Genomic DNA, 23,344 nt, shown 5'->3' with positions numbered 1-23,344 from the left:
ATACGACAGCGAATGACAGAGAGAGAGAGAGAGAGAGAGAGACTGAGAGAGAGAGAGGCTGACTCAGGGTCTGAAGGGGGAGAGGGAGGGAACGGGAGCTTGTGTCTTCCTTTCAGAAGGCCCCAGGAAGGCTGTGGGCTGGGGTCGGGGATGGGGCCCTACCCCCTCCAGGCCCCCCCCCCCGCTCTCCCCCGCCGCCCTCCCTCCGGTACCTGTGCTTGTAGAGATAGAGCACAAAGCCCGCGATGATGAGGGCGATGAAAGGCACCAGGATTGCGGCGGCCACCGAGCTGCTGTTGGAAGCAAAGTGGCGGCCGATGGACTCGGGGTCGGACTCCAGCAGCCTGAGGTCTGCAAAGTCGCAGAGCAGAAACCTCAGGTCACAGAGACCCAGCTATGTGAGGGGACAGCCCCCCGGGGGGCGGTGTGGCCTCGAGCAGGGAGGTCATCTCCTGCAGCCCAGACCCGAGCCAGCTGCCTTCCCCGCCCCCAGTCCCCGGGGAGCCAATCTGCAGGAGAACCTAAAACCTGTCACAGGCTAAAATCTTCAGGGGGTGCCGCCTTCAGAAGTTTTGAAACTTCTTTTGGCCACAGAAGCCTTTTATCAGGTAAAACCTTAGGAGGAAGCCAAAATACAAAGGTGAGGGTGGGCCTGCTGGGGGCGGGGGGCGTGGGAGAGGAAGTGCGAGCAGCCTGGGGCGGGGGTCTCCCTCCTCCTCCTCCGCTGTGGTCCTCCTGGCACCAGGCTGGGCGGGGGACACGCGGCCGCTAAGTGGCCCACCGCACCGGGGTGGAGGCTCCAAGAGGGGACCAGGTCTGCCCCGGGGGACGGGGAGTCAGTTGAGAAGCCAGAAGCGAGAACTCCAGCTTCTGAGTTCTCTCTGGTGTGTCAGGCTGAGGGGCCAGGGGAACTGTCTTCAAGTACTTGAAGGGCTGCTGTCGGGAAGAGAGAGAGGTCTTACTCCATGCTCCTCACAAGGGCGAGCTAAGAACTCCCCTAGGGGAGGAGAGTGGGAATGACAGGGAAGCAGATTTTTGCTAAGACAAGGAGAAGCTTCCTGAAGGTCAGAGCTGCGAGAAAATGCAGGCAGGGCCCCTGGGCATGGTGGTGTCAGCAGCCGGGTACATAGAGCTGGCTCTTGAGCACCCCTGACTGCCTCCTGTCTCCCCTCCCACCGCCTCGGAGAAACCAGGGGCCCTCCCTGGACTAGGGTCTGAGGCTCTGGGTCAAGGTTAGTCTCTGAAGGGAGGAGACTGGATGCCGATGACTGTAGCAGGCAGGGTAAAGATGCCAGGGAAGAGCCACCTTCTGGGACTGCTCGGGGAGGGAAGGACAATGTGAGTTAAAGGCACCCCTAAGAAGCCCACATGTGCATGCTTTAGGGTGTCTGGGTGGTGCCCAAGGGCTGGCTGGCTGGTGTTGCTGGGGGCCGTATTCGAGACCCAACGTCCCTTACGCCGGGGCTCTCAACTCCAGGCCCGGCCATGAAACTGTTTGGCAAAGGTCGAGCCTGTCATGTGTATGTGCTTGTTTCTGGGGACATATTCCATAGCCTTTATCAGAATCTCAAAGGCCGGGGTGCCTGGGTGGCTTAGTCGTTAAGCGTCTGCCTTTGGCTCAGGTCACGGTCCCAGGGTCCTGGGATCAAGCCCCACATCGGGCTCCCTGCTCAGCGGGAAGCCTGCTTCTCCCTCTCCCACTCCCCCTGCTTGTGTTCCCTCTCTCACTGTGTCTCTGTCAAATAAATAAATAAAATCTTAAAAAAAAAAAAAAGAATCTCAAAGGCAGCCGCGACCCCCAAATGGTTAAGAACCCCTGGATTTGGCTGTTGCACTTCACTCCTCTACCCCCCACCCCTGTACACAAGTGTCTCCCTTCCCGGGGACAAATGCTAGTTACCAAGTCTTTGAAAGCCGAACTGCCCAAAGCCTTGGCCCTTGACCGAGCCTTGATAGATGAAGGTGCCTCCGGGGGACTCTGAGGAGACCTGCGAAGGTGAGAGCAGAGGCAGTGAGATGGGGGCATGGCCAGGTGAAGCCGCACGCCCTCCTGGTGCGGGCTGTCAGACTCTGGTGTACCCTGGGACTGTGGTGCTGGAGGTGGGGCGGGCCCACTGGGTGCTCCTAGGAGGCGGGGAGGCGCTTCATCGTCTACTGGTCCCATCACTTCATCTGTGTGGGCCTCCCATTTGCCAGGCAGGACTAACAACAGTACCTGTGCGCAGGGTGGTGGCGAGGCCTGCTCGAGCTCACGCAGAGAAGGCACTTAGACCACTTCCGGGCCTAGAGAACTGTTAGCCGTTCTCACTGTGATGAAAACGACCGTCAAGAGCCCCTGGAACCACTGAGCCGTGATTAAAGTGTACCCAGCAGATTTAACATACTTTGGATGGTTCATCACAGTTCCAATAGCTACTAATTTGAGGAGGTAGTTGGGGACATAAGTCTTCTTGGCTCATCTGTCTTGTCCCTGTGGATGCACCCTGACTCCTCAGCTACTCTGGCCACCATCACCTCTCCCTCCTTCCCACACTTCCATGTCCAGCATCAACAATCTGAGACAGGGAAGTCACAGGTGTGATATGGGACACTATGCTCAATTCCCACCCCCCCGTGAAATTGGAAGGTACGGGCAGAGAAGCATCACTGTGGATCTGCCTTCTGCCTTAAGAATGCCCTAGAATGTAGTTAGGCTTTCCCACACGGGAAGGCAAGAAAGCCGTATCTCCTGCCCTGTGTCTTGGTCTCTCAAGCTGTGCTAAATCAGCTGTAATCTGCATCCTCAATTGTGAGTGATATTTGAAGTAGTCACCTGGGACCTTTTCCCATATCCCAGCACAACACCATTACCTCCAGCTTGCTTGAATTCACTCTTACATAGCTGTTCCGGTTCCTTGCTTTCTGCTCGAACATCAGACCCTACTCCATATCACTCAGATGTGCTGGCCCTCCGGACACTCCGCCTCCTGGCCCCTTTATCTTTTCCTTTACCCATTTCACTAGCAGATGAGGATTCCCTTGATCCCAGTCCTGGCCCCCAAGTAAACCTCTCAAGTTTCCATGTTGATCCTACGCATCTCCACTCTCTCTCCCCCCTTCCCTGCCTGTGATCTGGGAATCAGGGACAGGGCAAGGGCACAGGGAGGTCAAGGACTGAGATTTTGCAGCACTTACATGCCCATCTAAAGCCCAGTGATCGTCTTTGAATTTGTTCACAAAGATCTCCACAGGCCCTGTAATCTGGTAAACCTGGAGCAGGAGATGGAAATCTTCTTTCTTATAAATTCCTGGGAAAAGGAAGTTCAGAGAGTACACTAAAGATCTGGAAAAATCTCCAAGCCCAAATTTGCGGGTACGTGGAATTTCACGTGTCGATGTTGATGTAAACATGGCATGCATGACTGCCAGTAGGTAAGCGTAGTCTGGCCTATGAGATTGTGTGCGTTGAGTGTGAGGATACACAAGAGTGTGCGCATGTGTGTTACAGACAACTGGATCACTGACCTGTGTTTGTGACCCTTTTAATGCATGCACGCGTCAGAATAAAGTGAATATGACTTTGCATACATTAATGTGTCAGTTAATGCAGGAGTATGCTTTACGACTCCGTGGGTGCGGGAATGCAGGACGCATGTACGTGGGCTTCTGTGATGTCTTTACTACTCTGCCTTAGAGCGAATGGGGAACCCGACTGTTCAGTTGTGCGTGTGTGCACTCGCACGGATGAGCGGGTATGATTGTATGTGGGCCTTGTATTAATGTCTACATCCATTCACTCATGCATTCCTTTACCTGTCCATCTCTTCCAGAAATGTTTGTTTTCTGAGACATTTAGTTTTTCTGATTATAAAAAGATTGAAAATTGGGGAAATTGTGGGAAAGGCAGAGATGCAGGAAGAAAAAAGAAATCATTTCTGATATCACTAAGAAATAGCCACTGTTAAACTTTTGGTGGAATTATTTCCAATTTTCTTTCTTTTTTTAAGATTTTATTTATTTGAGAGACATAGAGAGCAAGAGAGAGTGCACGAGGGGGGGAGCTGCAGAGAGAGAAGGAGAAGCAGACTCCCCACTGAGTAGGGTTAGGGTTGGGGCAGGGTTCCATCCCAGGACCCTGGAATCATGACCTGAGCTGAAGTCAGAAGCTTAACCAACTGAACCACCCAGGCAACCCCAATTTTCTTTCTAATGAATACAATTTTTCCTTTAAAAACTGGAGTCACATTGTAAATGCACTATGGTAGGTCCATTTGCCTCCAAACTGGCATACTATCTATCAGATGTATTATAATTAATATATCCATTTTGTTATTTTTGGATAATTTTCTCTTTCCAGTTTTTATGTAATACAAGTAGCCCTGTAATGTCAACATCTTTTATTCAGGAATGTTTCACTCCCTCCATAGTTATTTTTTATGATAAAAATTCTTAGAAATATGATTAATGGGTTCAATAATTTTCAAAGAGCTTAACACAAATTGCCAAACTGTTTTCTAGAACTGTACTATTTTACACTTTGACCATCAACTGCATCAGTGCCTTCACTGGACCTTGACCAGCACTAACGTTTATCACTTAAAAAAAAAATCTTAGTGGGATAAGTGGAAAATGACATTTTCTGTTTACTTTTAGTTTTTTGATTATTGCTGAAAAATATTTTTTCTTTTGTTTATTGACTGACTTTATTTTGGCTTCTGGGAATTCTGTCCTTATTTTTGGTTCAGTTTTAGGGATTTTGGTCTCTTTTCTCTTTATTTAAGAGTTGTTTTCAGTTCAAGTTATTGTTTGTCATCTAACCATTTCCTTTTAGACCCTGGTGATTTTATCATGCAAACAAAGATGAACAGACAATTTCTCCTCCTTCTGCCCATCAGACAAGTCCCCCCAGGACGTGAGGATGCAATGACAGTAGACTTGTCCTTGTAGAGGGCGTGTGCCCGCCCACCCCTATCACACCCAGGCTTTCACGGGGGTGGCCTGCTCCTTACCAGCCAAGTGCACCTCCACGCCACTGTGGTCAATCATGGTGGCGTTGACCTTGCTGTTGACAACCTGGAAGCCAGTCACTCTGAGCATGGCCGGCTGCTTCTTCCCCTGGTACTCATAGGCCCCTTTCCATAGGGAGTTCTTGGCAAAAACATCCCCAGGAACTGGAGGAAGTGAGAAACAGATGTGAGAGGGACTGAGGCCACCTGATGGCTGATCCCAATTCACTCACTGAGATTGCTTTCTCCAAAGCCTAACTCGGGAGAGGATGGTGGAGTGCTCCGGTCCCCCTGTGATCCAAAATGGAACTTGAACTGAGTATGATGCCAACTCCAGTTTCCTTCTTATATAACACACATGCAATGTGATGAATAAAAGTATAAAGTTCAAAAGAGGATATGACAGTCCACAATAATTTTGCATTGGTCGGGCCACACATGTAGTTATGTGCCCAGTTCTGGACATCGCACTTTATAAGAAATAATACCTGTGTTAAAAAAGTAACCGTTTCCAGGAAGCTCCCTGGGCAGGACTTGGATCTCTGTGTCTGTATGACTACACACTGGCCAGTCCTGTGCTGGGGGGGTTGTGGTAAACAATGGCTCCTGAGCTCGAAGATCTGGATGTGTTTCTGGAAGGCTTTGGCTCTCTCCTCTGGATGAGGTTTCTGTTTCCTTCAGGCTCACTTCCTCCTGAAGTTTGTCAGGGGTGGGTAGTGGGTGGAGGAATCTGTTTGGCTCTGTAGACAGTTTTCACACCCTTTCACTGAGTACTCGGAAAGTCATGTGCATGTCTCTGGGTAACTAGGTGAAGGAATCAACAACAGTTTCTTGAGCCGAAGCTCTGGACCATACCTACCAGAAGCTTGGGTGAGTGGTGGCTCCCGGGCAGTGTTGATGGGTCTCCCACTCGGCCGGACCTCTGCTGGGGAAAGAGAATGGAAGAACACAGGTTCACACTCTGGTCTACACTCTATTGGAAAAATAATGGCCACCTCTCTGACACTAGGTCAATGGGTTCTCTGAGATCCTGCTTTGGACTTATCCTCTTAAATTGGGAGTGGATACTTTGTCTGGTGATGCTATGGACCCCTCTTGGAATAATAAAACAATGAGTTAAAAGGAAATCCATTTTATCAATTACAGTCATTGACATATTAAACAAAGAATTAGGATGCAGGTAGATACGTGATTCTTTATTACTGCATTAAACAACAGGATCTAATAGCAGGTCCAGTCACTACCATATCCTTGAAGTAGTCAGGAACATAAGCAATATTTCATGATATCAGTAACAACTGTAATATAATATGAAAATCTCTGTAATTTTTACTGGTGACAAAGTCATAGGTATTGTTAACACTACTATGGGTTTTTGTCTACATTTCAAATTAAAGGAAGTGTTAAATTTCAGCAAGAGGTAAAGGACAATAAAGCTGTCTCTTCTGCCACCCTTGTACCTAGATCTGCTGAATGCCCCTATTGATGACCCTAGGTTGAAAAGCCCTGTCCCAGACTCTGCTTTCTTCCCAGATGCCTGGCACGATGGAGGACCTTCCAACAATCAAAAGCGAACTCCTTGAGGCCTGGTGGGGGTTTGAGTGGTGTGCTCCCTTCCCTTGGAGTGATGATATTAAGACTGAGAAGCCCACAACAGCTGCTCTGTCTCACACCATGAACCACAATTCCCAGCGCGTTTTCTCTGGCGTCCACACCGACATCCCTCCCAACCTAGGAGATGCTCAAGGAGGAGCATGAGGGGGATGTACTCGGGGTGCCCAGGGCTTGGCTCCTGTGATGACCACCATGGTCAATATCCACAGCAAGACCTCGTGGTGATGTCACAGAGGCAGTTATACAGATCAATGGATAAAGCTGAGGATCCAGATACAAGCTCACATCATCCGGTCCCTGTTCAACACAGTCTGGGCTTCCTGGCCTTCGCCTACTCTGTGAAGCCTAGGGAGCTGAAGATGGCAAGTGATGTGACTGGGGTCCTGGCCTACGTCCCTGCTGCCAAGTGACTGAACATCTGGGCCCTGGTCTTGGGCCTCCTTCTGATCATTACGTTCACCATTACTTTTGCCACTGGTCGCTGATGATTCTCCACGCAATTTCAGAGACCATAAAATGTTATGGAGGCTGCTAGTAGCTGCCCATGGTCTGAGGCTCTCACCCCTCTCATAGCAGTGTCTATACACATCAGTTTACAGCTGAATTCAATAAAGCACTTGTGTGTGGGGAGTAAAAAAGACTGAGAAGCCCTCACAGGCAAAGTCACAAGCTCTGGGCCTAAGCCAGACAGTGTAGGTTCAGGTCCCAGCAGTGCTACTTCGTGATGTGTGACCTGGACCAGTCCCTTTACCCCTCAAAGTCTCCATCTCCTCATTGGAAATATGGGAAAATACTGAAACATACCTCACAGGTCTACGCTGAATAAATGAGGTTGTGAACATGAAGGTCACAGTCAGCCATTGTTAATGTCTTTTCTTCTTTTGCACAGAAACAACAGAAATATCTGCCTCATCACCAAGGAAGGGCAGACTCTCCCTTCTATCTCCTTGAGGAGGCTAGATTTTGAGCACAATCATTCCGACTCCGGAGGGCAGTTTATGTACAGAAGGCTGTGGAGAAATTTTCCACAGTGTCTCAGTCAAAGTAGTTTTATGAAGAAAATGCCTTTATTGTCTTAGGTTTTATAAGATGAAGGGTGTAAGAGGGAGAAAGCTTATAGGCCAGGAGCTGTGCTAGGCCATGTTATTCACATTATTTCATTTACTCCTGCTCTCAGAACTGTGAGGTACAGATTACTATCTCCATTTTATAGAAGAGAAACTCATTAAGAGGCAGAAAAGTGAAGAGGCTTGCTAAAGATCACACAGTAAGGGGATGAATTGAAATTCAACTGCATCTAAAGCATTTTGTCCTTTTATAGACAAGTACATAATAGCATCAAAAACAATAAAATACTTAAGACTAAATGTGACCAAGAAGTGCAAGACGTGTATAGTGAAAATGACAAACCATCGTTTTAGAAGGAATTAAAGATCTAAATAAATGGAAAGACATCCCCTGCTCATGGATTGGAAGACTTAATACTGTTCAGATGGCAACATTCCCCAAACTGACCTACAGATTTACTGCAATCCCTGTCAAAATCCCAGCTGTCTGTTTTGCAGAATTTCACAATCCAACCCTAAAGTTCATATAGAAATATAAGGGGCCCAGAAGAGCTAAAACAATCTTGAAAAAGAAGAACAAAAAGGACGATGTACACTTCCCAACTTCAAAACTTATTACAAAGCTATTGTAATCAGAACTGTGGTGATGTCATAGAGGCAGTTATACAGATCAATGGCTAAAGCTGGGGATCCAGATATAAGCTCACATATTTATGGTCAAATGATCTTTGACAAGGGTGCCAAGAAAATTCAATGAAGAATAGTGAAGAATAGTCTTTCCAACAAATGGAGCTGGGACAACTGGATATCCACATGCAAAAGAATGAATTTGGACCCCAAATGACCACCTCCCCCTCCAAAAAACCCCACAAAATGAACAAAAGACCTAAATTTGGGAGCTAGAACTATAAAACTTAGAAAAAGCCATAGACATAAGTTTTCATGACCTAGGATTTGGCAGTGGTTTCTTAGGTATGATATGGAAGCATGAAGAAAGAAAATATAGATAAATTGGAGTTCATTAAAATTAAAGACTTTTGTGCTTAAAAGGACACCAAAAGAAGGTGAAAAGATCCAAACTCATCAAGTTGTATACATTGAATATGTGCATTTTTATATATCAATTACATCTCAATAAGGCTGTAAAAAAACTCCATTTAAAAAAAAAAGAAAAAAATTTAACACAGGACTAAAATGGAGCTTGAAATGTGACAGTCTAATTTCATTTTAGGTGATGAGTGAAATAAAGGAGAAAGTATTTGTAAATTTTAAAAAAAGAAAGTGAAAGACAACCCATAAAATGGGAGAAAATATGTGCAAATCTTGTATCTGATAAGAGTCTTATATTCTAGATATATAAAGAACTCTTGAAGAGACTCTGGACCAAGATGGTGACATGGGAAGGTCCTGAATTCCCCTCCTGTCATGGACACACTGAATGTACAGCTACACACAGTTTAACAGCAGGAGTTCAAGTAGAGGAAAGGATCTAAATATAAAAACATAGGAAACTATAAAACTCACTGATACAGATAGATGGTTAAATTCAGAATACTCTAATATTATAACTGTGCTGGGTAAATCAGTTACAACTCTAGTATAAAGATTAAAAGACAAAAGTATTAAAAATAACTACAACTGCAGGGGCACCTGGGTGGCTCAGTTGGTTAACTATCTGACTCTTGATCTCAGCTCAGGTCTTGAACTTAGAGTTTGAGTTCAAGCCTCGCATTGGGCTCCATGCTGGGTGTGGAGCCTAAAAAAAAAAAAAACAAAAAACCCCAAACTAGAATGCAGTAATTTGTTAATGAATACATTGTATAAAAAGATGTCAACTATGACATCAAAAACATAAAATATAGGAAGGGAGTGTAAAAATGTAGAGCTTTTGTATGCAAAGTTAAGTTGTTATTTGCTTTATTTATATATTTATATATTTATTTATTTAATTATTTATTATTTTTAAGTGGGCTTCATGCCCAGCGTGGAGCCCAGTGCGGGGCTTGAACTCATGACCCTGAGATCGAGACCTGAGCAAGATCTGAGCTGAGACCAAGAGTCAGATGCTTAACTGACTGAGCCACCTAGGTACCCCAAGTTGTTATTGGCTTTAAAAAGACTGTCATAACTATAAGATGTTTTAAGTAAGCCTCACAGTAAACACAAAATAAAAACTTCAGTGAATACACAAAAGGTAAAGAGAAAGGAATCAAAACATACCACTACAGAAACTTATCAAATCCCAAAGGAAGAGAGTAAGGAAAGAAGAAAGGAACTACAAAGGAGCCAGAAAAAAAAAATTAAGAAAACGGCAATAGGAAGTCCATACTTATAAAAAATTACTTTAAATGTAAATGGACTAAATTCTCTAATCCAAACACAGAGAGTGGCTGAATGGACAAAACAAAACAAAAAACAAACAAAAAATCCCCAGACCCAATAATATGCTGCCTACAAGAGACTGACTTCAGTTTCAAGGACACAGAGCTGAAGGCGAAGTGAAGGGAAAAGATATTCTATGCAAATGGAAACCAACCGAGAACAGGGGAAGCTATATTTACATCAGACAAAATAGACTTTAAGCCAAAAACTGTTAACAAGAGACAAAGAAGGTCATTAGATAATGATAAGGAGTTAATTCATCACGAGGATATAGCAATTATAAGTATTTATGCACCCAACATCAGCACACCTAAATATATTTTAATATATAATAAAAGAAAATAAAAACAAATATTAACAGATCTGGGCAGAGAAATAGCAACACAGTAACAGCAGGGGACTTCAATACCTTCCTTTCAACCACAGATTGATCATCCAGACAGCAAATCAATAAGGTAACACTGGGCCTAACCTACACAGTAGATCAGATGGACTTAATGGACACTTACAGAATATTCCACCCAACAGCAGCTGAGTACACATTCTTCTCAAGTGCATGTGGAACATTCTCCAGGACAGATCATATGGGCTACAAAACAATTCTTTTTTTAAGGTAAGTCTACCTTTTTTTTTTTTTTTTTTAGAGAGAGAGAGGGAGAGAGACCATGCACACACACAAACACACACACTCTCTCTCTCTCAAATAAATAAATCTTTAAGCCCAGGCAGAAGGTAGCAAAATAAAACTTGGGATGGCCTCACTATGTGTCTCTTTGGACTGCTCTGGTTTCATCTCCTAGAGGCTCAATACCTCAGAAACTCAGAAGCAGGATCCAGCTCCTGGAAATCCTATTTCTTCCTTCTCTTTTGCTGTCTTCTGCTCAAGCTCAGCTGTCACCTTTGGCCTCCCACCCTGGAGAGGTTCGCCGAGTGGGCGCACTCACCCAGGCAGATGGGTGGTTTGCCTGTCCAACTGCCATCTGCTTTGCAGGTGCGGTGCTCGGAGCCACCCTTGAGGGAGAAGCCCTCCTGGCAGGAGTAGAGGAGTGTGTAGCCCATGGAGGGCAAGTCCAGGGCCCCAACGTTGGCATGGGATGGCGTCTCTGGCTGCTTGCAGTGGTGGGCTGGGTGAGAGGAAAGACAGTGTTGGACCTGGGGAGAATAGGGTCTTCAGGAGGCTTTTCGACTATTCCTGTTCCTACGTGGAACATCCCTTTCCTTCTAGGCCCCTTTCATGTCCAGCATCCCCTCCCCAAACCTCCCCTCTAACCCCAGCCTTGATGTCTAGACCTATGGCCACGATGGAGATGATGTGGATCCAGGCTTAGTCACCCCTGGGGGGCCTGCAGCACTCTTCCTGGGGGAAGGGGAGTAATTATGGTCAAAAGCCTGAAATCTTTCAACCTGAGGGCTGACCTTGTAGCTGTGAGTTTTGGCTGCCACTGGAAAGTTCTTTCTTTTTCACTAAAGCATAGGAATTGCCTTCAAATATCAGAAAGGCTTTTGTGTGGAAATGTCTTCCGTGAGGCCCCAAGGGATAAGGACTACAAAGAAAGCAATATTGGTCCCAGGGAGAAGTCATGAGCTCCCTGTCAGTCAGAGCATTCAAGCATGTCCCGGGTGCCCAGCTGGGGGAGATAATGTGTTGCCAAGAGGAACTGTCTAGGGATGCAGGGGAAGTCTATACTTACAGACACAGTCGGGTGGGGTTCCGCTCCAGGTGAGGTTGGGGAGGCAGGTCCTGGTGGTGGAACCCTGAAGCAGGTAACCTTTCTGACAACGGAAGAGCACTGTGCTTCCAACCTGTTGGGAGGACGGAAGCTTCCTTCATCCCTTTCTATCCAGCGATGCTTCATACCTTGTTACTTGACTACTTACTTCCCCATCACCCAGTTCCTACCCACACCCTTGCCTCCACCTGCAACAACCTTCTTCCACTTCTCTGCCTGGTTAAATATTATTTACCCTTTGAGGCAGGCTTATGCCTCTTCCTTCAGCCCCTACCCAAGCCCCCGGGCTAGAGCGATGCTCTTCTCGGACGTAGCACGCTCTGCTGTGGTGGACAGATGCCTGATTCAGAATCAGAAGACCCTGGTCTGAGTTCCGGCTTCGACGTTCGCTCACGGAATGACAGGATGCCGGGAATTTGACGCCTGAGTCTTCCGGTGCAGAGCATGGGACCACCAGCCCGGCCACGCCTACAGCGCAGTGTTGTGACACTCAAACTCAGTGCTGTTTTTGAAAGCATTTTATAAAGCGGGAAGCACTGCACAACACAGAATTATTACTTGGGTGTGTCTCTTCTATGGGTCTACAGGTTCCTTAAGGAAGGGAGACTTGTCTTCTTTATAGACAGCTCCCCCATAGAACCTGGCACTTGCTTAGTGAGTATCTGTCGGGCAGAATCACTACCCTGCTGCCATCGCTGCCTCTGCTCAGTTGTGTCTCCCCCCGCCCCGCCGTCCACCAGCCCTCACTGTCCCACGCGACACCCCTGCAACCACCAGCTCCATCTCTCCCTCCGCCCTCTGCATGGCAGCTTCCTAAGCTGTAACTCCGATGTCCCTGTTTCCCAGCTCAAAACACTCACATGTCCCTATTACCTATGGAAGCAAAATTCCAACACCAAGTGAAACTCTTGATTTCCACTCCCTTCCTCCAGGCCCTTCCGCTTCCTCTGGAATGTCATCCTCTCATTCAGCAATGGCCCCTCTGTCCGTCCAGGTGTGCAGATCAAAACCTTCAAGCCAGTCTTGATTCCTCCCTTTTCTTCTTCAACCCCTCCCTCCAATCCATCAGTGCGTCCTCTTGGTTCTGCCTCCACAGTCCATCTTGACCCCTTCACTTCTCTCCGTGTCACTGTCACTACCTCGCCCTTCCCCCCCGAGCCATGACAACAGTGTCCTACTTGTCCGGGTGCCTCCGTCTTCACCCCCCATTATTCACTTTCTCTGCAGCGTTCAAATGATGGATCAGAGTCCCCTTCAAATGGTTTCCTGTGACATTTAGAATAAAATCCAAAGTGCTTACCATGGCCTCAAGGGCCCTAGGTGACCTGGCCCATGGCTTTCTCTTTTAAGAAATTATTATGTAATATTTGATGCATGCAAAAGAATATATGGAAAGAAACTGGACACATTAAGTTGAGCTCCAGGGCTAGAATGTTAGCAACACAATTGTTACTCTCTGCGTCCTCCTTCCCTGCCCCATTCCTCTTTCCTCGGCTCCTCCTCAGTGGTAAGCACTATCTTGAATTTTGTGTTTTTTAATTTCCTTGCTTTGTTAAAAGATAATTCTATCACACATATGCACATATATCTCTAATCATATGTCCTTCTTAGTTTTAATCTTTATAGAAATAGCATCATCCCACCTTATCATTTGATGCTATGTTTCTAAGATTCACCCACATTGTGTAGAGCTGTCCTGCATTCATTCTCACTGCTGTGACTTTGAAATTTTTCTCAGATCTCCGTAACATGTGCAAGGGTATCTTTGGGGTTCGTTTCCAGGAATGGAGCTTTTGGGTTGCAGAATGTGTGAATATTTAACTTTACAAGACAGTGCCCAGTTGTTTTCAAACCTCGCCTAGCTCTCTGGCTACATCTCCTCTTCGGCTCACACTGCTCTGGACTCGTTGGCCCCCTTGCTTTCCACTCCTCCAGTCTGCTAAGTGCTCCCCCGCCTTGGTGCCCCTTTGAACTGGAGGCCACAGCTCAATTTCAGGAGGGCTCTTCCTGAAATAGCAGCCCACCCTGTCACAACCCCTTGGTACTAGATGGTGGGTAGGGCTTATTGCTCTCAGAAGTTATCCTGTTCACTGTCACCAGCTGGAGACCTTCTTAGAGTGGGCACATAGCCTGTCTTGTTCCCACTGCATTCCTAGCACCTAGAAAGTTTATGGCAGTAAATATTTGTTACATGAATACAGATTGAGTGAATAAGTCACATTCTTTGGCTGGATCCCCACGGGCCATTTCTCCTGGGCACATCTCATGCTCCAGCTAACTGTCCTGTCTTGAACACACCCATACTTTCCTGCTTCCTGTTCTCTGTTCCAAGTGTCCCATCCCAGGCTGTCCAAATCCCTTCTTCTTTCTGAACTTCTTTCTGAGATGTGTCCGTGGAGCCTGCCTCCCGTGTGGCACTTGCTCATTCCTGCCACTTTGAGCCCTGGGTCTATAGGGAGTGTATAGGTGCCGTGCGGACAGACGGTTGCCTGTCTCACTCATTTCTGTCTTTCCACAACTGCCCGCCCCAACCGCAGGGGGCTGCTGGGGAGTGTTTCTGTCACTACGTGAGAATCTCTTCCGCATCAGTTTCTTGGATTGCTGTCAGGGCCTCTGTTTCTGCAAGGTGCTCCAGTGTGGCGTGGTTCAAAGATGCAGAACACTTTCTGTCTCCAGCTTCCAAGGTCTTGTTCCCCCCAGTGCTGTACCTGGGAAGATCCCTGAGTCCTCTGAGGCTGACAGTGATAGACAGGGACAGGGGGCAGGAAGGCCTGATCCTGGCTGACCTCATTACCTGGTATCCCTGGGAATTGTTCTGTATCCCGAACTGTGGCACGCCGGGGTCTGCACACATGGTCAGCGTCGGGTCTAGATTGCAAAACAGAGAAACGGACTCCACGGTCAGAGAAGCTTTCATCACCTCCACTCACTCTGAGAGATAGGTGTAGGAGGGAAAAATGGAAGCCACATCCTACTCCCCGACCTGTTAATATCTCCACCCGAGTCATACCCCTGGGCCGACTATGTGATTCCTGGCAGCACACTCACTCTGGCTATTTCAATTTCATGCTCTGCTCTAAGAAGCTCGGGCCTGAAAGAAGGATGCCCACCAGCTCAGACGCTCTTCCCCAAACCACCTCTCACCTATGCAGCTGGGCTGGGTGCCACTCCACGTCCCATCTGACTGGCAAAACCTCCGTGGAGAGCCCACCAGCACCAGAGGGGGCTGGCAGGAGAAGGAGACGGACGACCTGTAGGAGAAGCCTCGGTCCTCTCTCCTGCCACGGGCTGGGACGCCGGGATCTCCGCAGAACACGGCTGGGAAGACGAAGGGAGGAAGGCAGGTCCGAGTTGCTTTCTAGAGCCCCATCGGCCACCACCGGCTGGCTTTCCCAGTGCCACTTGAACTCTGCCAACGGGGGCAGCCCTGGGTCAACAGTCACACCCGCCTCACACACCTGTTGTTGTGTGTGTCCTCTCCTTCCCAAATCCAAAATGCTTGTTAATAATCACCCAAGTAATGAAGCAACGTTATAGGAAGTTAAATTGAGAAAAAGTAAACTACAACTCACTACCCAAAACTTTTCCCCATTTTCATGTGTGTAAACTTGTATGTGGCTGTGAACCCAATGTCCCAGTGTTATAAACCTTGCTTTGTTCACTTACTAGTCTGTAAATATTTTCCACGTTTATGACACCATTATCACTTATTGGCTACATAATTTTGCCATGAGAGGTTGTACCATAGTTGCAGTTTATCGTAGCCTTTATATTAGGCATTTTCTATTATTATACCATTAAATGTGGCTCTTTTTTCCCTGGTAATGTTTTCTTTTTTTTTTTTTTTAAGATTTTATTAATTTATTTGACAGAGAGAGAGACAATGAGAGAGGGAACACAAACAGGGGGAGTGGGAGAGGGAGAAGCAGGCTTCCTGCCGAGCAGGGAGCCCGATGCGGGGCTCGATCCCAGGACCCTGAGATCATGACCTGAGCCCAAGGCAGACGCTTAACGACTGAGCCACCCAGGCAGCCCTTGGTAATGTTTTCTTATAGGGATTCTCTAGGAGTGGCCTTAGTATGTTTGAGCGTGTTTGCAGCTCTTGATGTATACAGCCAAATGTCTTTCCAAAGTGTGTGCATTTATACTGCGGTGGGTATGAACGTGCCCATTTCATTGAGATCCTCAGAGAGATTCCCTAAAGAATGATTACTGAATTCAAATCATGTGACAGCAAACAGAATAAACACAGGCCCCTCTTCTGTCCCTTCTGCTCAGTGTCTTAAGTGTTTGCACACATGGTTTACTAAAAATGCTTACTTCCTTAGGACATTGCAGAGACAGGTCTGTGTTTTTAAGGGGGCTGACTGCAAATATGATTTTGATGCCTTGAAAATAAGCATAAAGGGATTCTACCTGTGTTTTTATTCTTAGAACCAATATACTTTTAAACAGATCTCAAGATCAGGGATGGCACATAATAGACAGCCAGTGGTGTGCGGTGTGGCAGGAGCAGGCCCACGGGACCACCAGCACGCTTGGATTGTGCTGGTCGGAAAGCACACAGAGCTTGCACTGATTTCCCATAAACACTTGTGCAGCAGTTCTCCCAGAACAAACTAGCTCCTGTGGGGAGCGGCCGGATGGGTCCCCCACACTCCGTGAATGTGCTCTACCTAAGAGAAAGGGCCTCATGCCGATCATATGTGGCTTTGGAGTTCCACTGACTGAAGCACTCTAAGATGCAAAATTAAATTTTATGTCTATCCTTTTTTCCTATTTTAAAAGTTCTAGTGGTGATAACACGGGCTGTAAATTTGAGTAAGAATTTTAGAGAAAATTGTCTGGAGAAATGATTGTTTTCAGACTAGACTTTGTCACTAACACAGTAGGTCAGGTCCTTTTTCTGAGCCTCATCTTCCCTGCCAGCCACCTGAGAAGGGACTTCTGCCTGCCTCCCAGGATATCTCGTTGTGAGAATCAGATGTGACATGTGTGTAAACGTCCCCTGAGGAGGCAGCACAAAGCCTGTGAAATGTAAAATGTTATCTCTGTGGATGGACTGATACTCTGTGACCTCCCAGTGGAGGAGTTCACGTGCGGGTAATCAGAGCAAAGCTAACGGCGCAGTGTGACTCCTCTTCCTCACATCCGTTTTGCCTTGAATTAAATTCACTTCCTTCTCCATTAATTTTCAAACAGCATTTAACAAACATCTTCAGCTCCTGATTTTCTGCTGCTTCTGACACCGAATTAGTCCGCAGACATGAGCCCTGCCTTCTGAGATCTTAGAATCTAAGCCGGATAACACAGGAGGGTATAAAAGGTGAAAAATACAGATGAATAACATGGCTTGAGCATCAACAAAATTTACTGAAAGTACATAAGTGCATCAGGGACTCAGGAGAAGAAGTAGAAGTTGCATATTCAGAAATGGTGGGATCGGGGGGGCGGAGAAGTCAACTTCAGAAGCTTCTTTACTGAAGACAGGGGAGCTGTCCAGCCAAATGGGGAGGTGGCATGGAAAGGGCTGAGTGGGTCTGGGGAAGCATGTAGGAAGTGGGTGAGGCTGACAATGATCTTGATCCTGATGTGCTACAGTGTGGGGACAAAATCCCTGCCCATGTTTAGGGAGTTATGCAAGAGGAAGAAGTGGTGTTATGAGGGATATGTTTGCAGTAATACAGCAAGAAAGTGACTAGGTCTGAGAAGCATGGCTATGGAGGAAGAGATGCAGTCTGGAGGAGGGAAGCAGGAGTACCAAGAACTGCAGAAGGCCCAGATGCAAAGTTTGGAAACAGTGATAAGAATTCCAAAGGTTACTGCACATCTCAAGTGGTCAGCTGCTTGGCCACGGAAAATACGTTGTGGAGCACAGCTGGTTAGAAATAAATATATTTGACTTCTTTATAGCAAGCTCCAAGAAAACTGACTACCAGAGTCATAGTTCCCCAAGACATCACTTCAAGCATGAAGAACACCCTTCATGCTATGATGTGAATGTGTGTGTGCGCACACAGCCAAGAGGTTCATAATCACATACAAAATAAAACGGAAGCAGGCTAGTATCCAAAATCTAGAAAGAACTTATCAGACTCAAAACCTGAAAACAAAAAATCCAGTCCGGAAATGGGCAGAAGACATGAACAGACATTTCTCCAAAGAACAGACATGTGAAAAAATGCTCAATATCCCTCGGCATCAGGGAAATACAAATCAAAACCACAGTGAGATACCACCTCACACTGGTCAGAATGGCTAAAATTAACATCAGGAAACAACAGATGTTGGTGAGGATGCGGAAAAAGGGGAACCTATTGGTGGGAATGCAAGTTGGTGCAGCCGCTCTGGGAAACAGTATAGAGGTTCCTCAAAAAGCTGAAAATAGAGCTGCCTACAACCCAGCAATTGCACTACTAGGTATTTACCCAAAGGATACAAACAGTAATTTGAAGGGACAAATGCACCCCAATGTTTATAGCAGAAATGTCCACAATGGCCAAACTATGGAAAGAGCTCAGATGTTCAGCAACAAATGAACGGATAAAGAAGATGTGGTATATATATATACAATGGAATCATCATCATATATATGGAATTCATCAAAAAATGAAATCTTGCCATTTGCAATGATGTGGATAGAACTAGAGGGTATTATGCTAAGCAAAATAAGTCAGTCAGAGAAAGACAAATACCATATGTGGAATTTAAGAAACAAAACAGATGAACATAGGGGAAGGGAAGGAAAAATAAAATAAGATGAGAATTGAGAGGGAGGCAAACCATAAGAGACTTTTAATCATAGGAAACAACTGAGGGTTGCTAGAGGGGAGGTGGGAGGGAGGGGTGGGAGGATGGGGTGGGAGGATGGGGTAACTGGGTGATGGGCATTAAGGACGGCATGTGATGTAATGAGCACTGGGTATAATCTAAGACTGATGAATCACTAAATTCTACCTATGAAACTAATTTTAAAAAGTCTGAAAAAAAAGATGCATCCTAAAGAAATAGAAAATAATAAAATGGAAGCAGGATCAGCAGCCTATGCTGGTGGAAGTCTCTATGGGAGCTGGGGGTCTAGACGAGCCAATCAGAAGTCAGTTAAAGGCTGACTTGATCAGAAGTCACCAAATCTAGGAAGAGGCAGCTCCATGAAAAAGAAGTACAAATGGATGACAAAGAAGGAGCAGCTCCGTCTTGCTGATAAGAAATATGATGCCAATTAAAACAATGAGATGCCTTTTTAAACTTCTTGGGCTGGTAAATATATATTTTTTAAAGATTTTATTTATTTATTTGAGAGAGAGAATGAGAGAGAGAGAGAGCATGAGAGGGGGGAGGATCAGAGGGAGAAGCAGACTCCCTGCTGAGCAGGGAGTCCGATGTGGGACTTGATCCCGGGACTCCAGGATCATGACCTGAGCCAAAGGCAGTCGCTTAACCAACTGAGCCACCCAGGTGCCCCTTGGGCTGGTAAATATTAAAAGATATTGGCAAAATCCATTGTTAATGAGGAAGTGAGTCAAGAAATATTCTCATAAACTGTTGGTGGGAGTGTGAGTTGAGACTCTTTCTAGAAGACAGTTTGGCACCGTGTCTCAGATGTATAGAGTGCATGCCCACTGGCTCAGCATTTTCTCTCTCCTAGGACTTTACTAGAAGAGTAAAGAAATGTTATCCTCAAGAACATTTATTGCAGAACTTCTTCTAACGTAACTAAACTGGAGAAACCTAAATTCTTCACCAGTAGGAGAAGATTAAACCAGTTGTGGTAGCCACAATAAAGAAGTTCTTTAAGCTATTAAAAATGATGATGTGTAGGTCAGTATGGATTGATGGAGAAAGGTGGTGATGGCCTATCAATGAAGACAAGTCACAAACTAGTCTGCACAGCATGATTTAATACTGTTTGCAGAAAATTGCACACCTCTATGTCCAAAGCATTGTGGTCAGGGTGGAAGCACAGTCAAGAGCTTAACCCTGGTTATTTTCGAGAAGCCAGAGTGTTATGTTCTTCTTTGTATTTTCAGATACATTTACATTTTTTTATGATGACCATAATTCATTGTTCAAAAGCAATTTAGCTATTTCTCAAGAAGAAAAATAGGGTTTCTCAGCCCAGACTCAACCCTGAGATTGCTACCTTCCTAATGTTTCCTTGGGGGTGTGCAAAGTCCTGAGGGGCTGACTATGCACCAGATGCTGCCTTTCCTGCATCCACTTTTGAGCTGCTGGTCCTAGTTCCTGCTGAAATTTCCCAAATCGAAGTAAATTTTCAGAGGTATCCAAACAATGTCATGAGTATGTTGATGGTTTTCTAAAGAATTAGATAAATGCCGAGTAGAAAAAAAAAAAATAGGTCTACTATTTGTCCAAAGCATGGGTGCTGAGAAGATCTTCCAGAGTCCAATTATGTGACAAGAATAAATGAGGAAGTGAGCTCTGGGATGGAATTGGGCTCTTGGGGACACAATTAGGCCAGGAGGATAAGAAATAAAGTCTTTCACCAAAAAATCATGTACGCTCCAGGAATCTTTTCTCTGTAGGCTATTTTCCATAAAGACAGGCACATTTCCAGCATGGGCCCCTTCCAGATCTTTGGGAACTATCCCATCCAGTGAACAACCTTTCATGTTAAGAAATACCTCCCTTGAACCCTCCTACACTGTTGGTGGGAATGCAAGCTGGTGCAGCCACTCTGGAAAACAGTATGGAGGTTCCTCAAAAAGTTGAAGATAGAGCTACCATACGATCCAGCAATTGCACTACTGGGTATTTACCCCAAAGATACAAAAGTAGGGATCCGAAAGGGTACGTGCACCCTGATGTTTATAGCAGCAATGTCCACAATAGCCAAAGTGTGGAAAGAGCCAAGATGTCCATCGACAGATGAATGGATAAAGAAGATGTGGTATATATATACAATGGAATATTATGCAGCCATCAAAAGGAATGAGATCTTGCCATTTGCAACGACGTGGATGGAACTGGAGGGTATTATGCTGAGTGAAATAAGTCAAACAGAGAAAGACATGTATCATATGACCTCACTGATATGAGGAATTCTTAATCTCAGGAAACAAACTGAGGGTTGCTGGAGTGGGGGGTGGGGTGGGAGGGATGGGGTGACTGGGTGATAGACACTGGGGAGGGTATGTGCTCTGGTAAGTGCTGTGAATTGTGCAAGACTGTTGAATCTCAGATCTGTACCTCTGAAACAAATAATGCAATATATGTTAAGAAAAAAAAAAAAGAAGATAGCAGGAGGGGAAGAATGAAGAGGGGGAATCAGAGGGGTAGACGAACCATGAGAGACGATGGACTCTGAAAAACAAACTGAGGGTTCTAGAGGGGAGGGGGTGGGAGGATGCGTTAGCCTGGTGATGGGTATTAAAGAGGGCACGTTCTGCATGGAGCACTGGGTGTTATGCACAAACAATGAATCATGGAACACTACATCTAAAACTAATGATGTAATGTATGGGGATTAACATAACAATAAAAAAAAAAAAGAAACACCTCCCTTATCTCTGGCTTAACTTCCTTCCACTGTAACTCCACATGGTGTCCACGGCCGGGGCTCAGTTGGGATATTCTCATTATTTTCCTTTAAACTCCCTTTAAGAGTGTCTTTGGCAAAGCCTCTCCCCGATTTTGGGGGAAGGTTATTACCTATTCTAGGCCTTCCAGTAGCAGAGCTCTGAGGAGGGAAGGGGAAGGAGCCGGCAGATAGGATGCACAAAGGCCTGTTTGTAAACAAACTTACGGAAACACTGAGGCAACTCTCCAGTCCAGGATCCATTCCCTTCACAGGTGAGCACTGCAGGTAGGGACAGCTGGTACCCCTCCAGGCAGGCATACGACACGCTTGAGCCCCACATGAAGTCGGATCCCACCACTTTCCCATTGGGGATGAGCTGAGGTGGCTTGCATATGATAGCTGGGGGAGGGGGGGGAGAGCAAAGCATGCTGAGTTCTGGTGCCATCCTAGGGCATTAGGCCCCACTCCCCAGCACCGATGTCACTGGCTACCCTGCGCCTGCTGGGAGTCTGGGCTAAGTGGGGAGAATCAGAAATGCTCCCTCTTAGTTTGGGAGCTGGGGTCCTTTTGCATTTTACAATGCCCTCAAGTGTGACAACCCACTCCTCTGTCTGCACAGTCCTTCCCTTGATGCTCAAAGCCCAGGCCTTACCTTGGTGTCTCGAACTCCCTCCTTGCAGATGTTCAGGGATCAGTCCTCACCTCACACCCCCCATGACAAGATATTATTAGGGCTCTGCCTCGTCACCTCCCTCCCTGCTACATGTTCGAGGCCCATGTCTCACTTTTGTATCTTCTTTGGCCCTGTGTCCACATGTGCAGCCCTCAGACACACCTTTGCAGACTGGCTTGGTACCATTCCACGTCCGGTCCTTGGTGCAGCTCAGCACAGACACCCTATGTGACTCCATCATGTAGCCAGGGACGCACTGAAACGTCACCGTTTTGTTGTACCTGAAGTCATTGCCCAGCCGGAGGCCATTGGCTGGAATCCCAGGGTCGCCACAGTTTATGACTAGGAGAAGGGAGATAAAGCACGGTTCACTCTCGGTACAGACCCCTTTCCTCCCCAGCACTCCAGTGCTATCCCTAGTACTCCCTGCACATGTCCAGGAGGGAAGAGAGTCAGATCAGGGATGCCCTGACTCTTCACAGGCTCCCGGTTGGGCACTGCACTTTCTAAAGTCCCTCTGGCCAAGTCTCTCTGCAATGTCCCTCGCACATCCCCACTGTCCTCGCCCCCACTATCTTTATGCACCCCAGCAACTTGGACTATGAAGACCATCCTTATTCAAAGCCCACTCCTCTCAGAGGAAGTACCCAGAGGGCTTAGTTCCTAAATGAGGCTGGGGCTCAGAGAGGGAAGTTTTCTGACCCGAAGAGCCTGTGTTATTGGACCTCATAAGACAATTTGTCTGCTGAGGGGCACACGTTACTACCTCCTGTTCTGCCTAGGAGGCCCCGTAGGGCCAGCGGCTTAGAAGCAGGGTCTTGTAACCTTGCAATGGTCGTGTCTTTGTTATGGTATGGAGTGAGGGTGGGGTTTGGTGAGCTCTGGCCTCGGAAAAGGGAACTTGACATGGGATTTAGACAGAGCCCTGAAATCACAGGCTAGGGCTTGGAAAGGGACTGTGTTCTCAGATACCTTTATCTTGTCACTTCCCTCCATCTGGGACCCACAGTGACTTACTTCCCAAGGAAAAAGGTCTGGGGCTGCCCCAGAGAGGAGCAGGGAAGGGGAGCAGTGGGGCTATACGAGGCTTGAGAGCCAGGCTGGGGGTGGGGGAATGGGTCCAAGGCCGAGAGGAACCCACGAAGATGGTGGATGGTGGTAGCTTTAGGATCAGGCTGAGCACGGGGAGTTTGCCGTAAAAGAGAACAAGAAAGCCCAAGGAGCTGGCGAGAGCCCGAGGAATAGCAAATACATATATTCTCAACCTCCCTGAGCCTCAGTCATCTCATATGTCAAGTGGGCTGTGGTGGGAATCAAATGACATAATGCAAATCAGATCAAACACTTAGCTC

The 23,344-nt window shown here is 46.6% G+C and overlaps 1 protein-coding gene across 5 annotated transcripts in view; it reads right to left on the bottom strand.

Annotated features, from left to right (window-relative positions):
- Positions 1 to 23,344, bottom strand: part of CSMD2 (CUB and Sushi multiple domains 2) — a 583,106-nt gene that overhangs the window by 4,855 nt on the left and 554,907 nt on the right. For 2 of the 5 annotated variants that reach the window (XM_032388322.1, XM_032388357.1), the window contains 11 exons: positions 22,155 to 22,334; positions 21,545 to 21,718; positions 14,923 to 15,096; positions 14,573 to 14,646; positions 11,740 to 11,851; positions 10,993 to 11,172; positions 5,845 to 5,910; positions 4,989 to 5,150; positions 3,175 to 3,287; positions 1,901 to 1,988; positions 213 to 293 (listed from right to left, as the gene is read on the bottom strand). In XM_032388322.1, the coding sequence (XP_032244213.1) occupies positions 213 to 293; positions 1,901 to 1,988; positions 3,175 to 3,287; positions 4,989 to 5,150; positions 5,845 to 5,910; positions 10,993 to 11,172; positions 11,740 to 11,851; positions 14,573 to 14,646; positions 14,923 to 15,096; positions 21,545 to 21,718; positions 22,155 to 22,334 (1,404 nt within the window). Of the gene's footprint in view, positions 1 to 212; positions 352 to 1,900; positions 1,989 to 3,174; positions 3,288 to 4,988; positions 5,151 to 5,844; positions 5,911 to 10,992; positions 11,173 to 11,739; positions 11,852 to 14,572; positions 14,647 to 14,922; positions 15,097 to 21,544; positions 21,719 to 22,154; positions 22,335 to 23,344 lie in introns of all 5 variants that reach the window. The other 3 variants (XM_032388331.1, XM_032388340.1, XM_032388350.1) reach the window with 3 other exon arrangements.

The sequence above is a fragment of the Phoca vitulina genome, unplaced genomic scaffold (assembly GCF_004348235.1).
Source record: "Phoca vitulina isolate PV1807 unplaced genomic scaffold, GSC_HSeal_1.0 scaffold2, whole genome shotgun sequence".
Taxonomy (NCBI): Eukaryota; Metazoa; Chordata; class Mammalia; order Carnivora; family Phocidae; genus Phoca; species Phoca vitulina.
This window is presented reverse-complemented; position numbering and strand designations above follow the sequence as displayed.